This window comes from Psammomys obesus, unplaced genomic scaffold (genome assembly GCF_907164565.1).
Source record: "Psammomys obesus unplaced genomic scaffold, mPsaObe1.curated_primary_1811, whole genome shotgun sequence".
Taxonomy (NCBI): domain Eukaryota; kingdom Metazoa; phylum Chordata; class Mammalia; order Rodentia; family Muridae; genus Psammomys; species Psammomys obesus.
This window is the reverse complement of record NW_026596466.1, coordinates 3,840,596-3,865,334: the sequence shown is the minus strand read 5'-3', so window position 1 is coordinate 3,865,334 and position 24,739 is coordinate 3,840,596. Positions and strand designations below refer to the sequence as shown.

Here is a 24,739-nt window from a genome sequence, read left to right as displayed (position 1 = left end):
TTGGAAACAGGGAGATGGGTTCCTATTACGCTGTCATTTCACCCTGACATTCAGTTAGCTTGCTGAAGGTTTTAAAGCCGAGCACGCTGTTCAAAGGGAATCAAGTGGCATAAATACCAGCTGTGAACTTTGAAAGCGTCAGACTCCCAAAGTCTGTTCCTGCCCTGGGACAGCAGCACAGCAGCACAAGCTCCCTCAAGCCACACTGTCTGAGAAATGCAGCAGGGAGGTTCCATCCCTTGGTACTGGCCTGGCTGAGGACAGATGCCTTGGCTGACTAGACCTGGAACCTGCCCTGGGTGGTACATGCATCTTCATGATCATCTCTGATCATGATGCTGCCCTTAGAAGACAGCTTATAGCAATCTAAGTCCCTGTGGTATCCATGAGAAAGCAAAGAACATATGCGTATTGATGAGTGCAGACAGGGAGGCGAGGGAACCACAACAAACAACAGCGGAAGGAGAAAGGGCTCCCTCTCTTTTCCCTCTGCTCCCCTGCCAGGGTTCCCTACTGCTACTCACAACCAGAGAGCAGGAACACTGCGGCTCTCTCTCATGGCGCAGGTCGGCGGCATCGAGGGCACCAGCAGAGGGGGGAAGGAACAAGATAGGGGCAGTCAGAAGGTGGTGAGAGCTCCGCTCAAACAGTGTATCAAGAACAGGAAGCTTTCTACTTTGCCCAAAAGAGCACTTTCACTTGATTTGATGATGCTTAGAAGTGGAGAAAGCAGAGGAAGAAGCCAATAGACAGGAAGAGCCTAGCGAGGAGGAGGAGTGCTTTGTACTGATGGAGAGCGAGAGCATGGACACTGGTCATTTCTGCCTTCCAAATGACTGGAGCCAGGGCTGGGAAGCTGGCTTATCCCATGAAAGGCTGGGACCTGCATTTGATTCCCAAGAACTCATGTGAAAAATGAAGAAAGGCTGTGCTACATGTGCCTGGGATCCCAGCATGGGCAGGCAGTGACAGGAGGATCCCAGGGGCTTGCTGGCTAGCCAGTCTAACCAGAGTGAACACCTAGAGCAGGGACAGACCTGCGACTGGTCCCCCCTAATGACACCTCTAGTCACTACGCACGGGTGCAACCCCAGCCCCCAGACTCCAGAGGCTGCCACAGGGGAGCACGAGTTACAGTATGCGATCCAGCACCATCATCATCAACAGCAGGAAACAGCCTCACGAAGAAGTCCGAGAAGACTTCTGAGGACAGGCAGGAAATCCCAGGGTCACCCTCAGAATGGTGGCTGTGGAGAAGGTAATGTACACAGCTGAAAATGGTAAGTCTGTAGCGAATTCTGATTCCAGTTGTGCATTCCCAACATTTTCTCCAAAATAATGACAATGTAACACTTTAAAATCATTGCATACTTCCAATTCTTTGACATGTGACTGCTCCAAATTGCTATAGGTCCCTTCCTCCATCCTTCCACATATACATGAGGGTCATTAGGAAAACAGGATGAGTCACCACCCAGCTATTAGGAAATAAGAGAAGCAAATGATAAGAAGTCAAAAACAAGTCTTGGGATGGACTTAGCTCCGTGGTAGTGTGCTTGACTAGCATGTGGGGAGGGCCTAGGTTGATGACCCTCCATTCCCAGCAAAAAATAACCAACCAAAGAATAAAATGTTCTTAAAGGCAGAACACAGCAAATAAACATATGGAAAGACCCCAACACCACAAGGGAAATGTAAATCAAACCCACAAAGGCTACGCTAAAAACAAAAGAAACAAAACAACGCCCCCCCCCCCCCCCCCCACAGGCAATAGCAAGTGTTGGCCAGGGCCTGGAGGAAAAGTGGGTCCTGGGGCTGGGGCACACACAAAGCAAGAAGGTACTTCACTCTGCTTAGGGAAGCACCCTGGCAGCCCCTCAGATTGTCAGCCACAGGGTCACCTTCTGATCATCACCTCCTGATGATCCCAGTCTTAGGTATGAGCCCCCAAAGCCAAGACCCACACAGAAGTGCTGGTGGGAGGTGGCCGAACCTTTAGGACACTGGCATTGTACCCCCAGGTGAGATGTGGGCTCTCCTACCTCCCCTCATTGCCTGACAGGTTGACTCAGCAGGCCTACAGGCAGTGTGGCCAACCAGCTATGACCAGACACTTACAAAGCTGTGGGCCAAACTTAACCATTTTTTTTGCAAGTGTATTTAGGTAAGATGTTTTTATAGTATGAAAGCTAACATCATATACATCCAGTAAATGAAGATCTGTTTACACAAGTCGTATGTCACACATGAAGCCTTGTCTGTACTAATAGAAAGCGGGAAGAACCACGTTAGCCTATCAACTGACAAGATACATTGAGCATACCTCACAATGGGGTATTATTTGACCATGAGGTGAGTGAAGTACTGTGTGCTTCCAGTACTCCCAGCATGAAGAAAACAACTGCCCCAAACAAACAAACAAACAAAACTCCAAACCCCCGATAAATGAGCTAGTGCTACACATCATTAACATGCCTAAAACCAAAGCACCCACCACGACAAATGTTGGCACAAATGTGGACCAACAGGCACTCTCCAGTCCCTGTTGCTGGGAAACCCAAGACTGTTCCTAAACAAAATGGACTCAATGCTGCTGTGTACTATAAAAACCCACACTCAAGTGTTGTAGCAGTATGGGTCATAACTGTCCAGACTTGAGGAAAATCAAGTTTTTTTGTTTTTTGTTTTTGTTTTTCTAACAAGCAAGGCCATCTAAAAAATCTAAAGAGAACCTCTGTTCCTCACTGCCAAGTGTGATAAGCTAAATCTACAGAGGCTGTGACTCACTCTAAGACATTCTAGAGAAGGTGAAAGATGGAGACAATGAAAGCAGGGACAGCACTGGGGGAGGGAGGAAGTAGGACAAGGGGACTCTGGCCAGTGAAACTGCTGTATGATGCATCTGCCAAAACTCACAGAACCACATGACACAGAGAGTGGACCCTAATGTAAACCGTGGACTTTAGTTCCTAAGGGTACTTCAGTGCTGACCCATCAAGTATAACAAACACCCGGGTCACAGGAGAGACTAGGGGAGGACGGGGCTCAGGCAAGTCACCAAGAATTAAAACAAGTTTCCAATTAAAAAGAAAATGCTGAAGATGCTGTGGTCTGCTTGGCAAATATTTACACATTCTGAAAATAGTCGAGATGACAAAAATTCTAACGCAGGATTCTAACCAGAAATTAAGTTAAAACACCTACAGTTCAAAAATCAAAGTTTCTGGGCAACTGCGAGGAGCCAACGGGAGCAAAGGCTTCAGTCACTAGGGGAAGTCTATCTTCCTAAGGATTCACACAGTAAAGAGCTACACAGCAGTTTCTAAAGCAGCATTTACTATGGAAAATGTATTTCAGAGCTAACACATCCGTAATTATTATCATAGAAATAAACATACATGTGTTTTCAAAACAATATCCTAGTACTGATACGACTGTGCTTTTATGTGAGTGTTAGTGTGAGAGTGTGCATGACAAGGTGAGCATGTGTCAGTATGAAGTAGCTGCTGTGAGTACACGTATGCTAGCATGAGTTACAGGTGAGCACTAAGCAAGATGGAGGGTGTGCCGGCATGAGGTGTGAACTGATTTGCCAGTGAGGTGAATGTGAGCAATGCAGTAGTGTGAGAAGGTGAGCTTGACAGAGGTGTGAGCATTTACCCTCCCACACCAGGCCTGGGGTGCTATCTTCCTGGGTAGCCATTCCACACTGCCAGTGTTCCTGCTTCTGCTGGATAAGCTCTTGGTATATAACCTCCTTTCTAACACCCCACCAGGCAGTCACGTTCCACGAAGGGCTAGTGGCTGTTTTCCTATCTGAAACACTGCCTTGCCTCTCTCCAGTGATCATGGGCTGCCACCACTGAGAAGGGACCTACATGGAAGGAGGGGTTGAGAACTGTGCAGCCAAACACCTTCTTAGCACCAAGGCCATCGTGGTCTGCTGCACCTGGTGCAGGTGGCTCTGCAATTTAGAGCGCCTGCTGTACTTCAGGTTTCTAGCATCCACAGCCAGCAACTCAAGACTACCTGCAACTCTAGCCCCAGGGGCTCCTCTGCAGGCACCCACATGCATACACATCTACTCACACACACAAATATACATTAAACAAACACACGAAACAGTAATTGATAAAATGATTCCTGGGGCTGGAGGGAAGGCTCAGTGGGTAAAAGTTCTTGCTGTTCAAGTATGAAGACCGGAGTTAAAATCTACAGAAGCCACATACTGGGCCTGTGTAGGAATCCCAGAACTCTGCTACTAGGAAGCTCCTGGGCCAGAAAGCCTGGGGTTCTCGGCAGCAAACAAGGTGGAAATCGGGGAGCAGCATATGAGGCTGCTATCTGGCCACCATATGCATGTACAAATTGCTCATACTTGTATATGAAAGTGTACACACACACACAGAAAGAGAGAGAGATTAAAGAATAAAAGACCTGCTCTTTGGGACCTCAGCTCAGCAAGTAGTCAAAGGAATACAATTCTCTCTGCTCAATTAGGCACTTCTTTTGTAGGCATGCCCATGCTGAGATGGCCTGTCCACCATGATGAGGTGCAAGGGGAAGACAGCATGAAAACAGAAGGCTATGTGAGAGCCTAGCAGAGAGCTGGCGGGAGGAAGAGGCGGTCCTAGACCACACCAGCCCTCACTCCCTCTGGGAAAAGGAAAGTCCCAAGTTTTCTCCTGGCACTGATACCAGGTTTGTTCCACAGGAAGCACCTGCAGGAGTCCAGATGCACTGCAACTCCCACCCCCTCAAGCCAGGGAACACAGGCATCGCCCCGTTGATCTATCCTTCAGTTGTGTCTACTTGCTGCTTCCCATCTCTCACCTGTTAGCTCTCCCGCCCATCACCAGCACGTTAACTCTTCTCGTTAGTGCTGCAATCCCCCTTTATCTTGTGCTACTGTTTCATCCTATCTTTGCCCCATATGCTTTGTGTTCTCATACAATAAGGAATGCCCTGGGCAATCTACTATTTTCAGTTTGCCCCCCCCCCCCCCCCGCCCCTTCAGTTTTTGGTCTTTTGCCTTCTCTTTTTCCTTTTGGTTTTGGCACCTGAAAAGTCTCTGTCTGTCCGTACACCCCTCCTTCCCTTGGATTGAACCTAGGGCATTATATATGCTAGGAATGCACTCTACCGCTGACCTCCATTTCAAACTGTTTTTGTTTTAGATTCAGTTTATCTGAATCTAATCTAAGATTCAGATAAACTGTTAGATTCAGTTCATCTGTATCTGTGTATATCTGCCACATGTGTGCCCATGGAGGCCTGAAGCGGGTGTTGGGTCCCCTGGCAGTAGAGCTATAGGTCAGCTACCCAGTGTGGTGCTGTGATCAGAACTCAGTCCTCTGGAAGAGCAGCAAGTGCTCTTAACCTCTGAGCCATCTTTCCCCGCCCTTGATTTTCTATTTTGGGGCAGTCTAAGCTGCCCAGACTGCCCTTGACCTCACTTTGTAGCCCTTGCTGCCCACAAGCTCTCCACCCCCTGTGGATCTCAGGCATGTGCGACCATATCTGGCCATTCCCTTTAATTTTCCCATTCACAGCTCTCCAATGACACACTTCTCAGAAGTGCTCTAGGTCACCGTGCACTCTTCTTTCTTGCTTCCAGACTCAGAGCTGGGGTTGATGGCTGGATGGGCATAGTTTGCAAGCCCATGGCTGAGGAAGGAGGTGAGGAAGGAGGAAAGTCTGGGCAGAACTCTGTTCTCCATCCTGCTTAGGGTTCTAGGCTCAGGTAAAGTCAGGCTTGCCCCCACTGGGCAGCCAGGGATCCGTAGACAGCATTCTCTTTCTGGCCCTGCCAAGGTCCCTGTGTATCCGGTCTCCTGGTCTGCTTCTGCCCACACTGGAGCTCATTAGCTTGGAAGACAACCCCTGTTTGAGAAGCAGCCCCATGTTGTCACTGTTTTGTCTTCCCCTCTTATTGCTTCTTTCTTGCAACTCCAGTGCTAGAACCTTGCCTCTGCCCTAGTTACAGCATTCATACTCACATCAGTCCTCACCATTGGATTCTGGACTGCATGTGGTTGGCACACACCTGTAATTCCAGCACTTGGGAGGCTGAGACAGGAGGACCATGAGTTCAAGGTCAGCCTGAGCTACACAGTGAGACTCTGTCTCAAACAGCAATACAAAACAACCACATTTTTTTTTTTTTAAAGGAAAAGAAAACAGTAGGATCAGGCAAATGGAGATGAGAATGTTGACTGTGTTCCTAAAAGCTTGGCTTGAGGGCAGGGAGGCTTACTCACTAGAGCAGGCCAACAGACACAGGCGAGTACCTCACTGCCCACAGAATTAAGAAAAGGGAATGTGTGCTCTGATAGCAAAACTACTGAGCCCAGTCTGCCCACCTGTTCTCCCAAACTCCCCAGCCTAGCTAGCCATCCCCACTCCTTGGCGTATGGGATGAGAGGCAGTGGGAGAGGCAGTGGGAGAAGGATCATCGTGGCTGGCCTATGATGATGACGATCTTGTCCTTCCGAAATGCCAGTCTACCCAGACAGAGGCCCTAATGGTGACAGACAATGAAGGTGCTGAGAGAACACAGGCCACACTGGCACAGAGGCTGCCCTTTTAGGCACGCTGCCTTGGCCATTCGCAGTGTGGCAGTGTCTGTCTGGCTCACAGTTAGACATTAAGGGACTTGCCGACTCAGCTTCCCCAGATGATTACTTTTAATGAGACACCTGCTCTAACTAGCCCCTGACAGTCCTGGTATGCTTGCTTAAAAACGCCGGAGTACTTTACAGTCCCACTAAAAATGTACTGCTAAGGAGGTGGGTGACCAGCTCTCCACTCTCCATTCTGACCAAGCTCCCAGGGAGTTTCTCTTCTGAGGCACACCACATCTCATTTGACTGTCTTCCTCTGGCCCTCCCTCTGTTTTTGTTTGGTTTTGAGACAGATTCACTATGTGGTCCTGGACTTGAACTCCCAGGGCTCCACCAGCCTCTGTCTCCCAGTGCTAGGATTAAGGGTCTCAAGTAGCCCAGGCTTGGCTTCAAATTCTGTATCTAGCTGAAGATAACCTTGAACTTCCGATTCTCCTTTCTCCACAAGTGCTAGAATTACAAATGGCTGCTAACACCCAGGACTTAACATTAACAGAGTTTCTCACCTGTGGCTACCTCATTAAGTCATTGGGATCCTTTGACAATCTTTCTGTGTCCTAGATTTTTCTCCAAGGAAAATCACATTTTTCCTTGAAAAAACATTGATGTGGCCCTGAAAAATATAGTCACTGGCTACCTCGTATGAGGCAAGAATTGCTCATCCCTAGCAGACACAGTCATGCACTTCCCACTGTCTCTGAGTGCAAACTGAGAGCCTATTTTAATAGCGATAGAAAAGCTTTCAAAAGCTCGTCTTTGAAATCTGTCCGTGTGTACTGAGGGGAGGGCATGCAAACATGCGGAGGTCAGAGCACATCCTCAGGTGTTGCTCCACAGCTGCTATCCCCTTCTTTCTGAGACAGGGTCTTACCAAGTAAGGTCAACAAGATAGCCAGAGAGCTCTCGAAATCCCGTTTTTGTTTCCCCATGCTGGGATCACAGATATGCACTTCTACACAAGGCTTTTTTAACACAGGTTCTGGGGATCAAACTATGGTCTTCCAGAATTTTCCTGACTGAGCTGTCTCTCCAGCGCTGTTCTGTGTGGTTTCTTTCTTTCTTTGACACAGGGTATCACTGTGATACCCTATGACTTTGAATTTGCGAATCTCCGGCCTCAGGCTCTTGAGTGCACCACCCAGATGGGTGAAAAGCACTTCTCTCAGGGGATAGGAGCTGGGAGGGAGGAACATCCTGTCTGGGTAAATGGATCTTTCTCTCAGAGCTCTGTATGTCTTGTCTACAAAGATGGGCAGAACTTCACCTTAACAATTCATATAATTTGTGTTTTTTGGTGCTGTCAATGGCTGTGGAGGTGTGCCCACCATAACCCTGGTGGCCCTGATGGAAATTTCCCATCCGTCTGAACCACTGGCCCTACCACAGTGCAGGATCTGTCACCTAATCTCATTAGACACCCATTAGAAGGATGGAGTGGCCTATAGCAAGGCAAGGTCTCCTGGCTTTCATCTTCCCAGCCTGCTGACCAGTGATATCCTGTCTCCTGCTCTGTCCTCCCCTTGTCTTCCTAGTCCCCAGAGATAAGCCATCTAAAAGATAAGCCCAATGGCCAGGCACAGGGCTTGGCTCTGGCTGGCTCTGAGGGATGGAGCCTGCAGACTGGGAAGCCAGTGGACCCTCTACTGCCCCAAACAGACCCTGACGACTGGTTCATTTCTAGCAGACACAGTCATGACCCTTCCCGCTAATCCACTCTCCGCACCTGCATACTCCTCCCATGCTTAACTGGGTTTCAGTAGCTGCTTGGCATGTTCTGTCACCTGCAAGAGCATGGGCTAGCAGCAGTGATGGCCATTACTATTGCCTTGACTGCAGCAGTCTGACTTGATAGGGCCCAATGGTACCCAGGTGAGATCGTAAGGTAGACACCAGCTTCCAGAGGCCAACCATAGGCCTCTGGAGCTGTATAAAGCAGGGGTCCCTGGATATTTCTAACTCCTGACTGCTCCCAGAGGAAGGACTATGCCCATTGCCCTATAGAAGGTGTATATCCTAAGTTCAAGTTTCCGACTGGCTCAAGGAACCCATGCAGAAGCAGCTGCTCTGATACACTAATGCAGAGTGAAAAACACGTCAGCGCAGCAGGACAGAGTCAAACGCTCACCTGGATACAGACATTCCCTGTGAATGGTGCTGGAGACAAAGCCCAGGGCCTAGAGCATGCTGAGCCCATATCTTCTACTGAAGCACACTCTCTGCCTCCAAACATGACTCACTCACTTCTATGTATGTGTGCTTCTGTGTATGAACGTACACCATGTACACTACGTGTTTCCAGAGGCCAGAAAAGGGTAGCAGATGCCCTAGAACCAGAGTTCCAGGCAGTTATTACCATGTGCATGCTGGGAATTGAACATGGGTCCTCTGCAAGAGCAGCAAGTGCTCTTAACCACCCAGTCACTGCTACGGCCCCCAACAATTATTCCTGCTCTGTTTACCCTACAGTTGAATCAGCCACACTAAATGACAGCTTTGACATACACTCCATATGTGTATGCAGGCACATGAGTGCCATGGTACTCACATGTGGAGGTCGGAGGACAACTCTTGAAGCTGGCTTTCTCTTTCAGCCTTTACATGGGTTTTCTTGGTCTCCTTGGAGAGGGTCTCCCTATACTGTCCTTAGTACACAGACCGAGCTGGACAAGCTTTCAGCCTTCACACAGGTTCTCCTGGCTTCCTTGGAGAGGGTCTCCCTATACTGTCCTTAGTACACAGACCAAGCTGGCTACAAGCTTGCAGTGACCCTCCTGCCTCTGCCTCCCAGAGGTGAGCTCACAGATGGTCATCAGCTGAGCCTCGAACACTCTGCATCTTCTATCTAGGTGCAAGCAGCTTATCTTTAGGAATGGTGTAAGAGAAGCACCAGGCTTATGACGTGAGCTCCTTTGACAGTCACCCTGTGATTACAGCTCAAGATAAACTTTCCATCGTCATCTATGAGTGATAGGCTCCATGGCTCACTCGTGGCTCTGCCATGTCAAAATTGCTCTATGAGTTAATCCTGAACACCTGCCAGCACCAGGTACAGCCCTGTTCCAAATGGCCCCTGAATTATGAGGAAGGTCAAATGCTGCTCCTCTCACACAAGTAAATGGGAACCTGGGAGGGAAAGACCTGTCATTTGGAGCTCTGAATCCCAACTGGTAGCCACAGAGATCTTACTGGCTTTTTTCCCCGCAAACTGATGGAGAAGATGCTTTTGTTTTTGGGCGTTTCAAAAGAACAAGCCACATGTGTCCAAGTGCAAGAGAAAATCTGCTTACTCAAGTGCAATTTGCCAACAAGGCAGGGAAAACCCAACTGTGCTCCAGACCCAGGAAGCTGCCTTCCGCCTCAGTGCCCTTGCCAGCCCACCCACCGTGGGAGGTGCTACCTGACTATCAGAGGCAGAGGCTAGGAACACAAACGGGCGGTGGCCGATCTTCACAGTCCCAGGCTCCTTAGCTTCAAGTTAAATAACTAAACCCAATCAATTCTTTTGGGTTGTTGTTGTTGTTGTTGTTGTTGTGTGTGTGTGTTGCACACGTGTGCGCGTGTGCACTTGCCATGCACAGGCCAAAGGCAGAGACTGGCTGTCTTCTGTGGTTCTCCACCTATGTCCTGGAGACAAGGTCTCCTCACTCAACGTGGAGCTCACCGTGTCAGCAACCCAGGCTGAGCAGAATGTCCCTGGAACCTGCAGCAGGGCTGGGGTGGCAGGCACGTACTGCTGTGCCCACTTCCTCTGTGGGAGCTGAGGGATCTGCACTCAGGTCTGCACGCTTGCATCAATCACCTTAAACCTGAACTAGGCTTCAATTTCAAACCCCCAATTTTAACATCATCTTTCCCGCCTACAACAAAAGCTTGTAATTTGCAGCTCATAGATACCCTTAAAACTACACGCTTGTGGTGTGGGCTTTCATTATGACTGTAGTCTCCCTAGCATTTAGCGTTTAACCATTCCTTCAGAACACAGAGCTCAGCGTGCACCTGTGCTGACTGTCTCCGCAGCCTGTTGCACGCGCTCAAGTGGCTCCTGCCTGTGTAGCCTGGTCCTCTCCTTTCTGGGATCTTCCAGAGTCTTCAAAGGCTGGTGCATTCACCTTCCTGGACAAGGCCTGTTGGATGCCTTCTCCCACTGAGCTACCTCTCTGCCTCCACAGTGGCGTTTAGCGTGGCATACAATTGTACTCTGTTGCTTGTGTAATATCCTTGCAGCACAACAGATGCCCAAGGCTGGGAATAATTGCTATTCATGAAGCGCCCCGCCCCCACAAGCACCCAGCAGTGCTTTGCACATTCCCGAACTTAGGCAACTTTTTAAAAAATTAATTTTATTTAATTAGAATGTATACTATGTGTCTGTCGTTGCCCAAGGACACCAGAAGAAGTGGATCACTGGAGCTGGAGTTAGAGATGGCCTTGAGCCACCTGACGTGGGTGCTGGGAATTCAATTCCTGTCCCTTGGAGGAGTGGGAAGTATTCTTAACTGCTGAGCCATCTCTTCAGCCCTGAACATTCTGAGTTTAATTATTTTACTTCAGTGTCAACATGGGACCACGCACTCAAATTATCCGATTTTCCCAGAAATTGCCAAAGTACTGCATACACATGCAGGCAGGTTTCAGCTGAAGCAGTTAAATGAGACATTGATACAGTTATGTAGATGGAATCACAAGATATAACAAAAACGCTCCAAAGACATTACTGGCTTCTAACTATATGTGAAGTTCAGTAATTAACAATGGTCTTAACATTGAACACATTACACACAGATCAAAGCACAGAAACACTGTCAGATGACTCCAAGCTGGGCTTCAGCGTGGAGGCCATTATATTACCAAAGACAGTTGTACATGATTTCTAAAACACCAAATACATGAGCTCCAAGGGGGCCCACGTAGATAAAAGCACCATCTTTAAGATCAGAGGAAAAACGCACCAGCCAATCTTATGGGAATTATTTATGGTAAGTCAAAGCAACAAATAGGCCCAAATATTTAGTTATATATTAGTTATATTATTAGTTACCTATATTCCTGCCCCGAGGAACCAGGAGACAGGCATATTCCAAGTGGCCCAGCAGAGAGAGGTGGCAGGGCCACGGGATCTAGTCTCCTGCCCTCTGCTTGGCAAGGATGGTTCCATTAGTCCCCTGGACAGTGTCAGGACTCTCATACAGGCCCAAGGATGCAAGAGGTGGGGGCTGGGCACTCATCTGACAAGGAAACAGACTCAGGTCAAGAACAAAAGTACAGCTCGAGCAACAGCTGAGTGTGCAGTGGCTACTTGGCCAGAGGCTGGCATTCAGCTCAATCCCAAGCCCAGGAAAACAAGAAACAAAAAAACAAGACAACAGAAAGAAGCGGGCAGCTCTATCAACAGTTTCACATTAAGAAGAAAAAGTGCACAGGACTGACAAGATTTGACACAGCAATGCTGGAACCTCCCCAAACCTGGCAAAAGACATAAACATTCAGACATACAAAGATGAGCAAACCCCTAATAGGATATCACAATTAGACTTCTGGATACTAAAGACAAAGGGGAAAAAAAGCCATAAAAGTGGCTGGAGAAAAATAAAGCACTAAAGAGGAACACCAATCCACATGACAGGAACTTCTCCAAAGTCAAGGGTGGGGGAGGCAGATTACAGCACATTTTCTAAGTACTAAAAGTGTCCATTGGGGACGGAGCTCACTTGATAGACGACCTCCCTGGCTTTCGTCACCAGGACGATATAAAGTGGACGTGTTGGTGCATGCCTGTAATCCCAGCACCAGGGAGATGAAGGCAGGAGGATCATAATTCAAGGTTAGCCTTTGTTACATAACAAGCTGGAGGCCAGACCAGGGTATCTGAGATATTGTCTCAAAGTAAACAAGAGCTAAATATGAATTCTAATGGTGGGGAGGGGACAGCCTTTAAGAATGAAGGGCAACAGGGCTCAGTTGGTAGTGTTTGCCTAGAATGCAGAAAGCCCTGGGCTGGAGCCTCAGCATTACATAAACTGGCTGTGGTAGTAAAAGCCTGAAACCCCAGTGCTTGGGAAACTGAGGAAAGAAGAGATCACAACCTAGCAACTGCCCCAGACTACATAGGGAGGCCCTTAAAACAAACACAAAACAAAACAGGCGACATGGCTCAGTGGCAAGTACTGACGACTTGAGTTCAATTCCTGGATCTCACTGGTGGTGGTCAGAGGACAATTTGTAGGAGTCTGTTCTCATCTACAGTGAGATCCAGCATGAGGGAGATTCAAGGCACTTAAAATGTCTGCATTAGAAAAAGAGATGCTTGGGCTGGAGGGACGGCTCAGCCGCTAAAGGCTAGGCTCACAGCCAAAAATATAAGAAAAAGATGCTGGGACAAGTGGTGAAGCGCCTGGCTCAGAAGCCTGACAACCCGAAAAGCCAAGTTCAAGCTTCAGAACCTATCTAAAAGGCCAGGTGCAGACTCACCCAGAACCCCAGCTGTCTAAGGGTGAGATGAAGCCACTGACAGTAGGAGGTGGCACCTGCAAGCATGGAGTTCACAGCATGGCAGAAACAAAGACTCTGCTTCAACAAGGTGGGAGCACTTGGGAGGTGGATGCAGGAGGACTGCAAGCTCCAGGACAGCCTCACTTACTGGTTTGATGCCAGTCTGGTTCGAGGCTATCCGAAAATTCAAAAAGGAAAGGAGCCAAGCATGGTGACTCCTTTAGTCACCATGGTCTGGGGAGGGACCCCCTTAACCAGGAGCAAGCGAGAACAAATCAAATCCAAAATAAACCCTGGGGTGTTGGCTCACATCTATCTCAGTACTCAGGAAGCTGAGGCATGAGGATTGCCACAAGTTAGTTCAAGGCCAGCCTGGGCTACACAAAGAGGATTCCCTTCCCTTCTCAAAAACAAGCAAATAAACAGAAATAAATAAAATGTAAAAACTGGAACAGCAATGATATAAAAAATTATCAGTTTTGGTTAGGGAAAAATTAGTAATAAAACTAATATAGGAAGAGTTAGAAGAAGCAGATGAAAAAGAAGAGGAGGAGGAGGAAGAAGAAGAAAAGGAGGAGGAGAGCTGGATGTGAAGCACATCAGTAGAGCACTTGTCTAGAATGTAAAACACCGCTGGGCTCCATCTCCTAAACCACTAAAAAAAAGTGTGTGTAAGTGTGGTATTAAAAATCAATCACTCAGTCCAGCTGAGATGGTTCAGTTGGTAGAGTGCTTACATGAAAATACTGAGACATGAGTTCAGTTCCCAGAACTGGCGTAACACAGTTGGACTGGCTGGTGGTATACTTGTAACCCAGCAGTGGGGAGGAAGAGACAGGTGAATCTGGGGCTCACTAGCCAGCCAACCTAGCTTAGTCAGTAAGCTGAAAGCCAGTGCGAGAGTCTGTTTCAAAAAGCAAGGGATGACTCCCAAAGTTGACCTCTGACCTCCACAGGAACACAGATGCAGTCACACAAAGTCACAAACTAAATCAGTCACCAAATAGAAGACACCGTAGCAGCAGTAAAGAAACAAAGGCCCCCAGATTCTCAGTGCTCTCACTTGACACAGCATAGAAAGAGTAGGCAAAGAAAAAGAAAGAAGACATTCTCTTTTCCTTCAGACCAACTCCCCTTAAGTCTTTTAAATCTATTCCTTGAGAATTCCGTACACGTGTACAATGAACCCAGCCACCCCATCCCCACTCCATGCTCCCACCCTCCCCTACTTCTCATCTTCTCTTTAAAAACTCGGCTGAGCTGCCATATGTGCACAGGCGCACTCACAGGAAGGGGGGTAAAACCATCTCTACTTGCAGATAACACAAGTCTGTGTAGAAAGCTGCAAGTGATCCACCTGAAAGCTCCTGCCACCACTGTGCTCAGCAAAGCCACAGGCACAAGACCCAAGCACAGACACCAAGTCCACTGTTATCACAGTAAATGTGGCTGAAAGCAAAAGCACAGGGTCATTTACAACTGCCTTAGGGAAAACTCCACTCTGGGCAGAAACTTCATAAAACATGTTTAGGATCTATGGGAAATGGAACTGGCTGGTGGAAAAAAATCAGACTTAAATGAAGGTAGCCTTGTTTGGGGATCAACACAGGCACCAGGTCAGTTCTTTCCAAGTTGGTCTTTGGTTTAAAGCAACTGCATCAACTTCCGCACAAGGTGTTTATAGACATAGGTCATTTATAAAAGTTACATGGGGGCTGGAGGGATGATTGAGGGAACAAGGGCGTGGGCTGCTCCTGAGCGGACCCTCAGGCTCCCAGAACCCACATCAGAAGGCTCCCAACCACAGTAACTTCAGCTCCAAGGGACCCAACTCTCTCTTCTGGCTTCGGAGGGCTCAGGCATGGGGATACATGATTTTTTTTTTTTTTTAAGTTATAAGGGAAAAAAAGAGACACAGGCCGTAGAATAACTAAAATCTTGAAAAAGATACAGTGGGAGAAATACTGACACTACACAGTTACAGTAACCAACACCATGACATGCTAGCACAAGGAAAGACATACAGACCACTGGAACAGATTAGAAAACTCAGATACACATAAATAGCCCAACTGATTATCATTCCGTTTTTGTTTTTGTTTTTTTGTGACAGGGTTTCTCTTTGTAGCCATAGCTGTTGTCCTGGACTCACTTTGTAGGCCAGGCTGGCCTTGAACTCACAGAGATCTGCCTGCCTCTGCCTCACCCTATGAGTGTTGGGATCACAGGTGTGCGCCCCAAGCCAACTTGATTATCGTTCTTATGAAGGCATAAAAGCAGTTCAATGGGAAAATAACAAATAGTTCTGAATCAACTGGATATTCACAGGCATAAAAAATGACTTCAATTTATAGCACACACTTAAATGTAAGATGTAAAACTTAAAAGACAAATCTTTAGGATCTGTGGTCAAGCAGAAAGTTCTTAAGATAGGACAGCAAAAGAGTCATTAATAAAAGGAAAAAAAACGCACAAACTGGACTTTACTGAAATTAAAATATTTACTTTGCAAAAGATCCAGTGTAGAGAGTAGAAGGACAGGTCATATGGGTAGTCCTGATATGGGACAAAGGACCAGTATCTAGCATATATAAAGAGCTCCTCAAACCCAACAATAAAGCATAAGAAACCTAATTAGAAGAGGGATGGGGGAAAAAAAGAAGAAAGAAAGAAACTTTTTTTCCAAAGAGGGTGAGAGGCAAATGATAAGATTTTCAGCATCATTAGCAGTAGGGAAAACTCAAGAAGACATGACACACACTTGTAAGAACAGCTGAAGGAAGGCAGTGATAACACCTAATGCTGTACAGAGATATACAAAAGAGCCTTTGGGACACAGCTGGTTAGGCAGCTTCTTATGAAGAGCAATCACTACAGTATGACCAATTACTACACTGTCGGCTATTTATCTAGACATGTGAAAGCACAGATGGGGACACGGAATACAGATGGAGCACGGCTGCCCAGGCCTGTCATCCCAGTACCTGGAAGGGAGAATCAGAGGGAGCAGCTCACTGCCAGTCTCAGCAACTTGTTAAGTTTTAGGACAGCCTGGAACACACGAGATCATGTCAGGACTTACCAATCAACCTAAGAGAACGTACACAGTGCTTGCAGACCTATCTGTAGTGATCAGCAGGTGGAAAGAACCCAGACACCACGCCAGGTAACAGGGAGGCGGCCCAGTGCTCAGCAATAAGGCTGGAGTTACTGCCACATGCAGTTGCTTTCATGGGGATGTCCACAGAAAGGTCACACTCCGCATGAATTCCATTTATAGGATATTATGGGTAGGGCTGTGTAGTGCACTCACGTGAGTATGTGCGTGTGCACACAGTGGCCAGAACAGTACATCAGGTGTCCTCTATCACTCTCTGCCTTAATAAAGGGTCTCTCATGAACTGGAAGGTCATTCCTGCCAACTGCGGTTTGCAGACTGCCCAGCTTTCTGCATGGGTGTTGGGGATTTGAACTCAGGACCCCTGCTTGCAGGAGAACAAGTGCTCTCAACCGCTGAACCATCTCCTCAGCAACTACGCAATATTCTTGGAATGACAAAATGATGGAGTTAGGATTGCTGACTGACACTGCCAGGATCAAGAGAGAAGGCCAGGGAGTGGAAAAGATTTAAAGTTGAAAAATGAATTTCTCATAGGTTACAGCAGATAACATACGTGCAATAAAGAGTAATCAGTAGAAAAGTCAGGAAGAAAGACATGGCATGGCAGTCGAAGGGGGACTTGTTGGAAGAAGGGGCTCAATGGGACTTGAAGGGGAATGGAAGAGAGTGATGCGGTCTAAAAATGACCCAAAGACATTTTATATGTATATAAAATTGTAAAGGATTAAAATTTAAAACTCACTAACTAAAAAAAACAAAAAACAAAAACCAAAAAAAAACAACAACCTAGTTTTAAAAAAGGCATTGTATAAAACCAAGCAAACAATCCTCGTTAACAAGTCTTGGTTCTGTTGTTAAGGAAACCAGGAAAAGTTAATGCCAACGAGTACGGGAAAAAGAGACTGACTTCTCTTAAAACTCACTTAACAGACTGAGGCAGGCTTGATATCCATGTTTCTAAATATTTTTTCTGCCTCCCAAGCTGAAAGAAACTGAGCCCTCCAAGCCCACCTGGTTATGGGTTCAGAAAAGCAGCAAAAATAAAACCAGGCTCCTTGAAGGAGACTGGAAAACAGGCCTTGAAACAGGCGTTTCCCATCCCCTTAAGGTGCCTGTCTTGATGAGAGCCCTGTGCCGCCCTGAGGCTCTGAAAGGTGAAAAGGGTGTGAATTATCCCTTCAAATGATTTTCTTCCTATCCTGAGCCCAAAGGCGCTACTTGTATTGGAACGAAACATTTAGGAACAAACATGTTGAGTGTGGGAGTGCTGGCCCGGAAGTCTGGCTCCCAGGATCCCAGCCCAACCATCCTACACCAAGGTTCCTCAAGGCCGAAGTGAAAGACATGTCCCAGATGGGCTTCTGTGTCCCCTCGCTAACTTAAAAACCCATCAGGCCCAGTAAAATCTAGTTCTCTTGGTAGCTTTTCTGTTATGACAAATCCCTCTACCTGCTTGGGACAGCTTTCCTCAGAACCCCCTCCCTGCAAAAAGTTGGGCAGGGGGAGCTTGGGAAGAATCAAGAAGAAACTAATTTAGGTGCAGAACAGAGGCCCCGTGCCCTCCTCTGGACTTTCCTACATTTCTCTCTGGTCTGCGATGTCTCACATAGCCCAGGCTAGCCTCAAACCTTCTGTGTAGCTAAGCCTTGAACTTCATGCCCTCTTGCCCCTACCTCCACAGTGCTGGAATTACAGGACTATGCCACTCTGAATGCACGGGCCTTGTGCATGCAGCACGAGCACTCTAGCAACCCAGCCACAGGCCCAACTCTCCAGCCCTTTCCTTCAGACCCTTCTGCAGAGACTCACAGTCCTGACACGACTCCGTCAACACACCTGTTTCTTTCACATACCTGGCACAGACTAGAAAGGGCACAAGGAGTAGGACCCTGCGTTCATAACCGCATGAGGATCATTGCAGCTGATTCAAATGCACAAAACAGCTACCCACCAATGAAGGAAACGTGGCCACTGAGTGAGCAGCAGACCTTCGGGAGGCTCTCTACTTTTCTGTGCTGGGTTGAATCCCATGAGCTTGTGCACGCTAGACAAGTGCTTTGCCACCGAACCACATCCCCAGTCCCACCCGCTGTTCCACAGTGGCCCTGTGCACATGCTTTTAAAGCAAGGTCTTCAGTGGCACCCACCAAGACGTTTCCTCACGCAATTACACGTCTAGAATTAGCCTGGAGACCAGGGGGTCAGGAGCAGAGGAGACTGGCACCAGACTGACCTTCTTTTAAAGCTGGGAGGTGGGGGTGTCACAGCTCCTTGTAACAGCTCTTCTAACTTGGTGGATATGTTAAATCTCTACACTCAAAAGTTTAAAGAATGAAGTGTGGGTGGCACATGCCTGGAATCCTACCACCGGAGGAGCTCAAGGTTATCCTTGGCTACATAGCAGGGCCAGCCTGGGCTTCATGACACCCTGTCTCAAAAATACAAAACAAACAAACAGTGGCAACGTATAGTTTAGTTAGTAAAGTCCAGCCCAGTGTGCATGAAGCCCTGGGTTCAATCCCCAGCACTCCAAGTATGGTGACACCGCGCCCCCACCCCCCTGTAATGCCAGTATTTGGGAAGCGGAGTGGGGAAAAGGATCAGGAGTTCAAGGTCATCCTCAGCTACACAGTGAGTTCAAGGCCAGCCCGGGATACTCGAAGCAGTACCCAAAAAATAACGAATAAAATGGTCAATTCTCATTTACAAACAAAAACCGGGGCTGATGTCCTTCAACCTACGCTGTAAACTTCGCTTGCTGGAGGGACAGGGAGAGTTGGCGACTCTCAATCCACCCTATACGGAACCCAAGTCCCCAAGAATGGTCCAGCTTGTACTCCCCACGGTCCCCAAGCATCCGAGGCTCGGCAAAGCTATCGGTGCACGGGGGTCACCGGCGTAAGCCCGGCCGGCATAACCTGAGGTCTCCATGGGAGCGGAGGGGCGCCGGTGGCGGGGCAGCCGGTCCGTGGGGGACAGAGGGGGCGGGCCCCGCGCCCCACCTGGGCCAGGTGTGTGTGGGCGGGGCCGCGCGTCACCTTGAGGATGTTGTCGAAGATGGTGTCGCGGAACTCCAGCAGCGCCTTCTGGTCGAACTCGCGGCCGTGGATGATGCGCATCTGCTTGAGGAAGGTGGACTTGCCGCTCTCGCCGGCGCCCAGCAGCAGGATCTTGACCAGCCGCCGCACCGCGCGCCGCTCGCGGGCCAGCAGCGCGTCGATGTCGCGGCTGCGCCGTCGGGCCTCGCGCTCCGCGTCGCGCGCCGCGCCCGCCCTGCGCTCGCGGGCTCCGGCCTCGGCCGGCAGCAGGCAGCGGCTGAGGGTCCGCACCACCCCGGACATGGCCGCCCTCAGGCCGCGGCCGCGCCCCGCCGGGGCCCGCGTGCCATGGACGCCCCTCAGCCGGCGCGGCCCTGCCGGGCCAGGCGCCGCCCCGCCCGCCGCTCCCTCAGGCCGCGTCCGCCGCCGCCGCCCCGAGGCCCTCACTCGCCGGGCCGGCTGAGGGGCGGAGGAGAAGGAGCGGAGGGCGGGACGGCGCCGCTCAGGAGGCCGCCTATTGGTTGGTAAGCTGTCTATCTTGCAGAGCGCCCCTTTTTATTGGACAAGCGTGCTTCGGAGGAGGCGGACGCTCTTGTGGCTCTTGGGGCGGAGCCTGCACAGAAAGAGGCGGGATCTTTGCCGTGAAGGAGCTTCTCATTGGACAGACGAGCGAGCTTCTTTCTTTCAGAATGAAAGGGAGGCGGGGCCATCTGGGAGGAGGAGCTGCAGCCCCTCCGCGGCCAATTATAAGTGCTCTAGGAATCTGTCAATCACAGTGACTAAGCTTGGGATTGGAAGTTGGGGAAAACGGGGCGTGGCCAAAAGTGCCAGGTGTACAGAGTGACTTTCTGCCTTGATTCCCAGGTTGGTCTGGCTGTGAGACCCGAATCTTCTGGGGCCGCCTAAGACGTGGCCGCAAAGCTGGGAAATACCGACGAGGTCCGCCTGCTCTTAAATGAAGGAAGAAGGCTCAGCCGTTTTCCTTCCAAAAACACTGGAGCAGGGTGGGCCAGGATTTTCAAACAAGTGCTGCTTTGAGTGTTGGGGCATGCGCCCCAATAAGAAAAAAACCAAAACATAAAAAGCAGAGTTGCATGGGCTTTCCTAGGCTCCTTCTTAACAAGTGATTAAGGGGAGATGGTTCGGTGGGATGGCTGTAAAAGCCATCACTGTGAAGACGTGAGTTCAAATTCCCAGTTGTGCCGGTAACCCCAGCACTGGAGAGCCAAGACAGACCAATCCCGGGAACTTGAGAGGAAGCTAGCCTAGCTTAAGCCTCAACGGGAGAACCTGTTTCCAAAATGAAGGTGGAGCAAGACGTCGGGCCACCTCTTGGCCTCTGCATGGTTGTGCACTGGTATACATTGGACACACACGCGCACACACACACACACACGCACACACGCGTGTGTTTGTCATACTCAAAGGCAGTTTGATATGGCTTAGTGATCTAAAGGGCGTTGGTGGCGCGTGTAGGTATCAGAGACCTCGAGAGGCAGACAGGCAGACGCAGAAAGATAGAGATGTGGCTAACGCCAGCCGGGGCTACACAGTGACTTTCCGGTCACACCTTGGTTGGCAACAGAGAGTTTGTCTCAGGGAGAGGCCAGGCGGTCGGGCAGGCTTGTGTGCTAGGATCCCAGTACTGGGAGAGAATGAGACAGGAAATAGGGAATCTGGGGCCAGCCTGGGCCATCCATAGCTGACTCTGTCTCAAACAAAACAAAACAAATTCAATAAATACACCTGTCCCAGATCCCACTCTTTTACAGAAAGACAGCCTTTGGTGTTGGCCGCGCCTTTCACCTGGTTTGAGGCAGGGCTTCTTACTGTTTGTGCTTGCGTGTGCCTCGCTAGCTGCTCACACACCGAAGACGCTCCTGCCGCCGCTTCCCATCTTGCCATGGGAATGCTTGGCTCACAGACGCTTGCTTCTACCTCTGGCTCTGTGTGGACTCTAGGGCTGTGAGTCCTCTAGGTCCTCACTCCTTTGAGGCAAACGTCTTACCCACGGAGCCAACTCTCCCGCCCACGTTTTATTTTTTGGGTCCCTTGTATCTCAGGCCGGTCTCAAATGTAGCCGAGGATGACTTTGAACTCCTGCTGCTCCTGCCTTTGCATCCTGAATGCTAGGCTCACAGGTGTGCATCACCACACCTAAGGGTATGCTTCTAAGATAAAAAATAGGGAAACCTGGACCCATGGACTAGAGTTCAGTCCTTATTCAGTTTTAAAAAAAAGTAAAACTCAATTCACAGTTTTCAGCAAATGTTCCAGACATTTACAAATAACTGTATAACGTTATAAATAGCTTAATGCCAGTGTTTAGAGAATCATTAACCATTTTAAAGGACCACTTAGATTTTTTTTAAGTGACACATTGTGGTGTTTTATGGGAGAAATTATATACTGTTGATAGTATCTAATTTGGACTTCGACAAGGGCTCTGGGCACATCCTTCACGTTTGCTAAAAGGCTAAAGTGCTTGAAATGAACAGGTATATCCATGGACTCCGTAGTAGTCTCTTAATTACCCCTGGCATTCACCCAGCATGCCATAATTTCTAAAGTGCTCCTACAGACATTATCTCGTGCCATCTATTCTCCTCACAACGCTGGGGGAGAAGCAAGCATGGGGCAGCTGTAATAAAAGAATCCAAGGGCTGGAGAGACAGTAAAGGGCCTGCAGAGCAAGGCACTGAGTTCAGATCCCTAGAACCTATGTAAAACGTCAGTGTGTGGCTCTAACCCCCAGTGCTGGGCAGGGGAAGGCAGAGACAGCTGAGTCCCTGAAGCTTACTGGTCAGCCAGCCTAGCTGACTCGATGAGTTTCAGGCCCTTGGGTGTCTAATTTGCTTTTCTGTAGCCACGATAAACACCATCAGCACAAACAACCTGGAAAGGAAAGGGTTCCTTTTAGCTTATCTGTTATAGTCTACCCCCACTGGAAACCAAGGGAACTCAAGGCAAGATCTTGAGGCAGAGGCAATGGAAAAATGCTGCTTATTGGCTTGCTTTCCCTGGCTCATGCTCAGCTAGCTTTCTTCTACAGCCCAGGATCATCTGCCCAGGGATGACACGGCCAGCAGTGGGCCGGGCCCTCCTCCAGGAATTAGTAATCAATGATGGCCACAGGCCAATCTGATTCCTTCTTCCCAAAGGTGTCAAATGATAACTGAGGCTAGCTATAACAGACCCCATTTCATAAATAAATGAATAAATAAATGAGCAAGTAAAAAAAAAATAGATGTGAGACCTCATTCTCATGTTGCATGCACACACACTGAAAATATATGTGCACACACACACACACACACACACACACACACACACACACCATAGCCTCCCCCACCACAAAGAATGCTGAGTTCCCAGCACCACCGGCGACTATTAGGTGTAGGTGTGGTTAGTGAAGAGCAGAACCTGGACAGGAAGCCTGACCTAGTGCCTGCTTCCCATACGCCGTGGGCTCAGGGCACGCATGGGAATTTGGAAGCTTTGCTTTTCCATTTAGGGATGTGTGACTTGGAATGAGTCACTTAACATCTTTGAAACTCACTTTTATTATCTGTAAATCGGGGGGGGGGTGAATAGAGCCCTGGGGCTGGAGAGATGGCTCAGTGGTTAAGAGCACTGCTCTTCCAGCGGACCAAGGTTCCATTTTCGGCATCCGCGTGGTTGCTCACAACTGTCTGTAACTCCAGTTCTCTGCAGTCTGATGCCCTATTCTGGCCTCAGCAGGCCCCGGGCAGCCACATGGTTCACAGACATACACATAGGCAAAACACCTGTACACATAAAAGTAAAATAATAAAAAAGACTATGTGCTGCTACTGCAGAGAATCTCAATTCAGTTTCCCAGCACTCACACTGGATAGCACAAAAGGGCCTGTAACTCCAGATCTGAAGGACCCAACACCCTCTTCAGGCTTCTGTGGGCATACACATACATATATACACATCACACACACACACACACAAACACAAATGCACTAAATAAAAATAATCTAGAAATAATCTAAAAAATGTTTGATAAGTTTCAAACAAGTTTACCAACAGAAAGGCTTTGCTGGGTGTTGGGGATGTGGGCCAGTAGATAAACTGCTTGTTGTATGAACATGGAGATCTGAGTTTGGATCTTAGGGCCCATGTCAAAAAGCCAGAATTGGCAGTACAAACCTGTAACCTTAGCAGCTCCAAGGTGGAGGCAAGAGGATTAGCAGGTGGTGACGGTGGTGATGATGATGGCTGCCGTGGATGGAATGATGGCGAGCTTCTGAGACCTCACAGTCCAGCCCCTAGGGATGCATTTTCTCCAACAAGGCCACGCCACCTAACCGCCACTTCCTATGGGCCGGCCTACGGGGGCCATTTTATTCAAACCCCCACAAGATCCGTGGGACCCTTTACCACGGTCAGTGGCTGTGTCGGTGTGTCAGCTGCTTTGGCTCCACCGTCCTGGCAGCTGCCTGTGAGGCTCACCTCAGAGCCAGATCTAAAAGCAAGGAGCAGAGAGAAGCCTGAAGAGTGAGTTCTGTGCCCTGTTGGCCCCTTAAAGCCCCAAGTGACAAAGACACTCGATGTTCTTATCTGTGAGATCCAAGCCCCTTGGAGCTCACTCAGCATTTCTTTGACGGCACAGGCTGATGTGTCTGAACACAGTGCTCCCCCGTAAGCTCACGTGTTTGAACACTTGGTTCCCCGCCGGTGGGGCCGTTTGGGGAGAGGTTATGGAAGCTTTAGCAGGTGCATCCTTGTGGAGACCCACGCTGAGGTTTTAGGGCCTGCCTCCACTTCCCTCTCTGCTTCCTGTGTGTGGATGCATCAACCAGCTGCCTGCTCCTGATAACATGTCTTCCTTGCCATCATGGTCTCCATCTGGAACCACAAGCCAAAGCCCTTTCTCCCTCAAGTTGTTGTTTGGCACGGTATTTCATCACAGCAATGGACAAGAAACAAAGATGCGGGCATTGGCAGCAGCCCATCGGGCTTGGTGTGGAGCAAGGCAAGGACTCCTTTGGGATGGTCCCCTGCCCCTGTTATTGGAAAGAGGCTTGAAAGAGTCTGTTTTTCTTTCAGATTTTTAAAAATTAGTTTATGTTCAGGCTGGGTGTGTTAGCACACACCTGTAATCTTAGCACTTGGGAGACAGAGGCAGGTGGGACTCTGAGTTTGAGGATAATTTGAGCTACACAGTGAGTCCCAGTCCAGCCTGAGCTACACAGTGAGACCCTGTCTCAAAAAGAAACAACTTATGTTCATCACACGAGGCAGGGAGCATCCCTGTGACAGCTGCACACAGAATCAACTTGTCCTCTTTCTCCTACCTCCTGCTCATCCGCTTCCTTCTGAAAAGCTCCCCTCTTTTACTCCTCCCCCCCAATTTTAAATCCTGATGCCACATACAAGAAGAAAATATGACATTTGTTTTTCTGAGTCTGGCTTATCTTGCTTAACATAAATGATCT

At 48.8% G+C, this 24,739-nt stretch overlaps 1 protein-coding gene across 2 annotated transcripts in view; it reads right to left on the bottom strand.

The window, feature by feature from the left end:
* The window catches only part of Gna12 (G protein subunit alpha 12), a 78,879-nt gene extending 59,212 nt beyond the window's left edge, over nt 1-19,667 (bottom strand). Inside the window, exon 1 of one of the 2 annotated variants that reach the window (XM_055598497.1) lies at nt 19,236-19,667. In XM_055598497.1, the coding sequence (XP_055454472.1) occupies nt 19,236-19,574 (339 nt within the window). In that variant the 5' untranslated portion in view covers nt 19,575-19,667. The remainder of the gene's footprint in view (nt 1-19,235) is intronic. The other variant, XM_055598499.1, reaches the window with a different exon arrangement.
* Nucleotides 19,668-24,739: the final 5,072 nt, after the last annotated feature.